At 39.5% G+C, this 7,704-nt stretch overlaps 1 protein-coding gene across 1 annotated transcript; it reads left to right on the forward strand.

Moving 5' to 3' along the window:
- Positions 1 to 445: 445 nt before the first annotated feature.
- Positions 446 to 7,300, forward strand: LOC122732840 (olfactory receptor 10Q1-like). Its single transcript, XM_043973240.1, has 2 exons — positions 446 to 470; positions 6,339 to 7,300. The coding sequence occupies exons 1-2, from the start codon at positions 446 to 448 to the stop codon at positions 7,298 to 7,300; spliced, it is 987 nt and encodes a 328-aa protein (XP_043829175.1).
- Positions 7,301 to 7,704: the final 404 nt, after the last annotated feature.

The raw sequence follows: 7,704 nt of genomic DNA on the forward strand, positions 1-7,704 counted from the left end.
CTGGGAAAACCCTTTACTCCAGGGACCCATTCCATTGAGAGAGATCTCATAGAGTTTTCTAATAAACTGGCTGGTGGTTAATAGAGATACCATAGACTTTCATTGCTAGTTTTCCTGTTGCTTAGCAGATACCCATGACCCAGGTCTAGGAACCCCCAATGGTGCCCCTGAGTTCAATACCCTCAAAATGTCTCATTTACAAGATTCTCAAGTAGTAAGAGATAACAAAGGCAATCCCAACATTCATCTATATGAGGTCCAACTTGAAAGCAGAGATAAAGAGTGTGTCCACTGGTCAGGGTCTCTCCTTTCTGGGGAACTCCATACTTTGCAGTTAACCCAAAGTAAAGAAGGAGAGAGTAGGTGATTTCTCCAGAAGAACTACAAAGGGAGGATCTCAAAACAAAAGTCAAACTTCCGATCAGAGCTTTTCCCTAAATGGTTGATGGAGTCAGATGCACTGGAAGATGGTAAGGATATGCCATTTGACTCTTTTCATTTAGTCATCTAGATCAAGATCCAGGGGGTTAGTAATCTAATGAAACAGCAATATGAAAGACTTATTGCCTCTCATTTTGCCAAAGAGTAAACTGATTCCCAGTGAGAGGAAATTAATTTCCCAAAGTCACAGAGATCATAGGATCATGGATCATAGATTTAGATGTGTCAGGGATCTTACATATTGTATGATTCTGATTTCCTAAAAGAAAAGTCCAGATCTTCCTATTCCCTTTATTTCTCATAGTACAATGCCAAGTGCTGACCAAGATATAGCAAGATGCAATGTATCCTTCCTGATCAATTATTTTTGAGTTCTTGGGTTGACCCAGGCAGACTATCTTGAGAAAACTTTAAATTGGTTTAATGCATCAAGCTGTAATTCCATCAAATACTAGAGAGACAGTTAGTAAACTATATGTAAGTCCTTATCATTCCCCTCTGTAGTTAACCCCCTTCATCTTTGCAGTCCACAATCTCAGCAAATGCCATTGAGTCTGGCTGCCATGAGAGAGGGCACATCCAAGTCATAAATCCATAAAAATATTTCCCTCATAACTAGGCTTTAAAGCATTTCCATACCCTTAATTTGCAGAAAATTCATCTTTTTATGTCATTAAGGCCAGATTACAGAATCCTTCTCCTAAAAGGTTCTTTTAATAAATCCTTGATCTTTTGGATAGGTGATCTTATCTGTACAGGTATAAATGACAAGCCCATCAATACCTTTTGATCCTGGGTGTTCTTTCCCATGTCTTCCCATTAACCCTTTGTAGAGGAACTCCCAGTGACCCTGGGGATATTCTACTATATCAGAGGTTATTAAGCTGGTGTCTATAAACTTCTAAATATATCTTGATAAATGTATTGTAATATAATTATTTTTCTTTATAATCAAAAATATTTTTCTCTTATGCATTTGAAAATATTCTGAGAAGTAATTCATTGAATTCACCAGACTGCCCAATAGGTCCTATGTCTTCTCAAGAGCCAGATAGGTGGCTCAATGGATAGAGCACTTGGCCTGGAGTCGGGAAGACCTGAGTTCAAATATGGCCTCAGATACTTAATATCTGTGTGACCCTGGTAGGTCACTTAAACTCTGTTTGCCTTAATCCACTGGAGAAAGAAATGGCAAACCATTCTAGCATCTTTGCTTAGAAATCCCTGTGGACAGTATGGTCCATGGGTTCACAAAGAATAAGACATAACCAAACAAATTCTCACATTTGGGTAATACCAGTGAAGCTCTCAGAGTGGTCATCTATTAATAAGTACTGGGTAAGGGGCTTAAGTGATGATTTTAAAAAAACACAAACAAACACGGGAACTAGTAGGAAGGGTATAGAATCCCATGATCTATACAATGTTCATTTTATGGAAGTCATTGTTCTCCTATAGGCAGAGCATATCTGTCACACCTAAGCTTCTATTCAGCTCAATTCAAGCATTAATGAAGCACCAACAATGTGCCAGAAATCATCTGTTCTGTTTATATTGTTGATTGGTAGGCAGAGCAGAAGGAATATGGGTGAGGAAATTTTTAAAAATTTTAGAATATTATTCCTTCTATATTACAGGCAAGGAAACTGAGGGCCAGAAAAGAGGAATTGTTCGTCTAAGTTCACAAAGCTAATTAGTAAAAGAATTAGAATTACAACCCTGTCTTCCTGACTCCATAATCTTTCCACAGAGAAACAGCTACCTCCCAAAGAAGAAGGGAATTCCTATGTAGTGGGTTTTTTTTTCCTTTTCTGATGAATATAAATGCGTTTGATTAGTGGAGATAAATGTCTGCCTTTCAAGTCTCATGTAGTTTATGAAAGAAAGCCTACTTTTCCCTCTTGCCCAAAGGAATTATCTAGTCCATGTCTTTTATTCTATAGGTGGGGAAACTGAGGGAAACACTTTGTCTAAATTCATCCAGCTAGTTAATAACAGAATTGGAATCATAAACCTGTTTTCCTGTTCAATGTTCTTTCCACAAAGAGACAGAGCTGCCTCCCATTATGATCAACTGCAAGCAGCCCATTGACTGTGTATTATGTGACCTAGGTTTAAATCATCATCGCAAAACTAATTAGTCCTGTGGCCTCAGGATAAGGACTACACATATCTGGACTTCGCTTTCTTCATCTTTGAAGTAAAGGAGTAGAAGCCAATGATGTAGAAGGGCTTTCCATAGTTCTATGATTCTATGCATTTGCTAGGCTATTTCAAACCAGGAATAAACATACCATTACTTCTTTTTTGTTCTTTGAGCTCGTCATTACCTCATAGAATCACAGAGACATTTGGGCAGAAAGGGATGTAGAAATCTTCTTAGTCAGCATGTATGTAAGCAGAAATCTTCTTGAAAAGATTTCTCAAAATGGTCACAAACCTCTGGTGTATCATTTAACATTGAAATGACTCATTTCTAGGAAGTTTTTCTGAACTCCTAAATAGCTTAGTGGATGAAACATTTGACTTAACCTCAGGTAGACCTGGGTTCAAATCTGGATTCAGATACTTACCAGCCATATGACCCTGGGCAAGTCCCTTGACCTCTGTTATCCTTAATCCTCTGGAGAAGGAAATGGCAAACCACTCCAGTATCTTTACTAGGAAAACCTCACGGACAGTATTGGTGTGTTATGGTTGATGGGGTCACAAAGAGTCAGACACAATTGAACCACTGCACAACAAGCTCACCAAACTCAAATCTCTCACTCTCTCCAATTTCACAACATAAATCTGAGGTCTCCTTCTGTGATAAACTGGAATAAATCAAATCTATCTTCCATGCAACAGACCTTCAAATACTTGAAAGTCTTACCCCACTTAAGTATGTTTTGTTATTCTTTGTTCGCATCTATCCAGCAACCTTATACTTAAGAGTTCAGTGTGTTGTCACAATGTCAATTTCTCATTTCTCTTGGTTCACAACCCACTTCTGAGAGTCATATCCATGTATTCCAGTGTGTGGAGTCTCAAAAAAGACTGTTTAGTCCTCAATAAGAGTACCTCCCCGTCCATCATTTGCAGATTCTATAGAGGGGGAAGAGGCAATGAGAATAGGCAGAAATTAGAGCTACGAGACATATTAGCTTGACCCTCACTTTACTGAGGAGATAACTGAATCTCATGGATGAGAACCAGCTTGTTCAAAGTCACAGAGATGGTGAGTAGCATAATGCCTACCCAAAGCCAATTTTATAACTCTAGGTAAATACTTTTTTCCATATTTTAAAGAAATAGGAGAGGTGTGATAGCTATCTTCAAGTATTAAAAAGACTATTCTTTGAAGAAAAACAATAGACTTGTTTGGCCTGAGAGCAGAAAAGAAGCAATAAGTGGAAACTAGAGAAAAACTGATTTCATCTCCATGTGAGCAGAAGTTGTGCCAAAGTTGAAGGAAGAGCTCATTCAGGAAGTGGTAGGTTCCTGAGCATTAAAGAGCTTTAAGCAAAAACTAGAGGACCTCTAGTGGAGAATGTTGCAGATGGGATTCAAATTCCAATATGGGTGGTACTAGATAGCTCCTGCCTTCCTTTCCTACTCTGAGCTTCTATTATATTTTCAGTTTGATGATGGCCATCAGAGCTTTAATGAAAAGAATATACTTATTGGGAAAAGTGACAATTACTAGTAATTATTTTTACTAACTGCTCTTCTATTCCTTTCATATCTTTTCCCCCTTTCCTCCTTTTCTTCATCTTGCCCTTCTTACTATTATTCAGGTTTGTGGATTCTATACCAGCTGCTCTTCCAGACTCATGTGATCTACTATTTTCATTAGTCCTAAAATTGTTTCAATCTTACAGAAAAGTCTTTTCCAGGTAAGAGCTAATTTAACCTTGGTCATTAAAACATCATGTTGCACTCCCAAAGGAGGTGATAAATTTTAAGGAAAAGTAACATTTTGTTTTTGATAAAAACAAAACAAAACTTGAGCATTGTCTAGAAAATATTTTTGTCCACTTGAGTTCTCTTCTCCTGTAAGTGCTGGGAGCAAAAGCTTGTCATGGTAGAAAGAGTAAGGAAACAGATTTAAATCTGAGGTTCAATACTTATTATGTACGTGATCTTGGTCAGGTTAATTACTTTTCCGAATTTTTATTTCATCATCTGTAAAAATTAACAGTCGATAACAAACATTTTCATTCATTTTAACACATGAGTACCAAGATAGTTTCTTTTGGATACCCATGGAACTCATAGAGAAATCCATAGAGTATTCTGAGTCATAAAAAAGGAGTGTGATATCAGCCACTTATAGGGACATCTCAAGGATTTCACTATCTGTGGGGAATTCCTCTTCAATTTCTACTCTAAACAGACAGGTTTTGTTTGTTTGTTTTGGGGGGTTTGGAGGTTCTTTGCAGGGCAATGAGGGTTAAGTGACTTGCCCAGGTCACACAGCTAGTAAGTGTCAAAGTGTCAAAGGCTGGATTTGAACTCAGATCCTCCTGAATCCAAGGCCAGTGCTTTATCCAATGCACCACCTAGCTGTTCCTTCAATTTCTACTCTGAACTGGGCATCCCATACAATTGAATTGTCATTTCATTGTTAATTCGGTTTGGGTCTGTCTCTCTATCTTGTGTGTGTGTGTGTGTGTGTGTGTGTGTGTGTGTGTGTGTGTGTGTGTGTGTGGCAATTGGGATTAAGTGACTTGCCCAAGGTCAGACAGCTAGTAAGTGTTAAGTGACTGAGGCCGGATTTGAACTCAGGTACTCCTGGCTCCAGGGCTGGTGCTCTATCCACTGTGCCACCTAGCTGCCCCTGTCTCTCTATCTTGAGAACTACTGCATATGGACAATGGCTCTTCCCCAGCCTGACTTAAAGGAAGAGAAGAAGGCAAAATTTGTTTGAATTTAGAAAACCTAGCAATGTTTTCAATAATCCCAAGCTTTTTTCACATGACTTTGACCCCAGTATTCTCCCAGTACATTTCCACATGTCTATGAGTTATAGAACCCCGCAATCTCAAAAAACATTAAAGTTGAGGGTAATTCAAGAGGCAATAGAGACACTTGGTAATACAAAACTGTGTAATACAAAAATAACAATAACTAGATTTCAGGAATACATGTGAAAATTGGCATCCAAGGGATGTGTGATAGGAAAAAAATGGGCTGGTCACATCATGAGAACAAGGGGCAACAAGCAGATCACCTAATTCCACCAAGCCCCATAAACTATTCAAAAACCAAGGAGAAGACCTCTAACACCTTGTGTGGATCTTCTATAAGATATCCATGGGAGGTCATAGACAAAAGGCACACAGCGTGAGAAGGAACCTCCCAGCTTCCCTGACTTTATTTAAGTCTCAGCTAAAGTCCCACCTTCTACATGAAGACTTTTCTTGTCCTCCTTAATTTCATGCCTTCCTTCTGAGATTATCACCAATTTATCCTGCATGTATCATGTATACATAAAGCTGCTTTCATGTTGTTTCCCATTATAAATTGTGAGTTCTTTGAGAAAAGAAGTGTCTTTGTCTTTCTCTGTATCCCCAGATTTTAACACAGTATCTGACATATAAGGGGCAATTAATAAATACCAGGTAACTGACCTTAGAACAAAAACATAGAATATCAGTATTGCAAAAGACTATAGAACATAGAATGAAGATTGTTAGTATTGGAGGAGGTCTTAGACATTAGTTCAATCCTATCATTATGTAGATGAGAATACCAAAGAAATATAGAGATGAAGAGACTTGCCAAAGGTGATCTTTAAAGACCATTGAATCTCCATATTTCCATTATTCTATCATTCTAAGACTAAAGCAGAGTCTCTTATTTTATCTAAGTTATTTCATTAGTGGTCTTGACTTTGTATTTCTCCTTGGCAGATGAAATGTCTTCTCTCATCGCTTTCCATCTTAACCAGTCTGGCCCCACTGAGTTTGTGTTCCGAGTACTCACCACTTCCCCCAAGATCCAGGCCCTCCTCTTCTGCTTCTTCCTATTCCTTTACATATTGATCCTCTGTGGTAACACTGCCATCATCTGGGCTGTGTACACCCACACCTCCCTACACACACCTATGTACTTCTTCCTGTCCAACCTGTCCTTCCTGGAAATCTGTTACACCACGACTGTGGTGCCACTGATGCTCTCCAACATCTTTGGGGCTCAAAGGCCTATCCCACTGGCTGGTTGTGCAGCTCAGATGTTCCTATTTTGTGCCCTTGGAGGTACTGACTGTTTCTTATTGGCTGTCATGGCATATGATCGCTATGTGGCCATCTGCCATCCCCTGCACTACACCCTCATCATGACCCGGAAGCGTTGTATCCAGCTTGTGGGTGCTTCCCTGGGCCTGGCTTCTTGCCTTAATCTTCAGCTCACAGCATTGATCTTCACCCTCCCCTTCTGCGGGCACCGCCTGGAGATCAACCACTTCCTGTGTGATGTTCCACCCGTCTTACGCCTGGCCTGTGGGGACACTCGATTGCATCAAGCTGTCCTATTTGTTGTGGGTATCCTTGTGCTGACCATTCCCTTTGTGCTCATCTCCATTTCCTATATCTTTATTGCCAATAGCATTCTCCGCATCCGTTCTGCAGAAGGGCGCAGGCGAGCCTTCTCTACCTGCTCCTCCCATCTCTCTGTGGTTCTATTGCAATATGGCTGTTGTACCCTGGTCTATATGTGTCCCAGGTCCTCAGAGGATGAGGACCGACAGCTTGCTTTGATTTATACCTTTGTCACACCTCTGCTCAACCCCCTCATTTACACTCTACGAAATAAGGATGTCAAAGAAGCACTGAAAAAATCCATGACCTGCAAAATAGCCTGTGAAACTCCATGAAGACTTGGGGTAGAGAGTTGTTAAGGAAGTGGAAATAACTGATTCCAACATGTAATTTCCCACACTTTGTAATTTTCTACAATTTGCACTGCTGTTCTAAAATACTATGTGCCTAACAATATCATTTACTGTGATGAATTTGAAGGGAGATCAGATGGTCGCTTGTAAGAGATATTATAAAGAGAATATCTGTTCAGGTATGGACTGTATTAAATATTCTTTGAGTTTCCTTCAGCCTCTGAGATTATAGAATCTGCTCTCAAATATCTACATGAGATCTGTTCCCCACCTGGCACTAATATACTGTACCCACTTTCATACACATGAGTTCTGTTAGAGTATCTTGACCTTGCCTCTTCTCCATTTTTTTGAGTTCTTCACACACCACACACAGAGCAAAACTG

Source organism: Dromiciops gliroides, chromosome 6 (genome assembly GCF_019393635.1).
Source record: "Dromiciops gliroides isolate mDroGli1 chromosome 6, mDroGli1.pri, whole genome shotgun sequence".
NCBI classification, from domain to species: domain Eukaryota; kingdom Metazoa; phylum Chordata; class Mammalia; order Microbiotheria; family Microbiotheriidae; genus Dromiciops; species Dromiciops gliroides.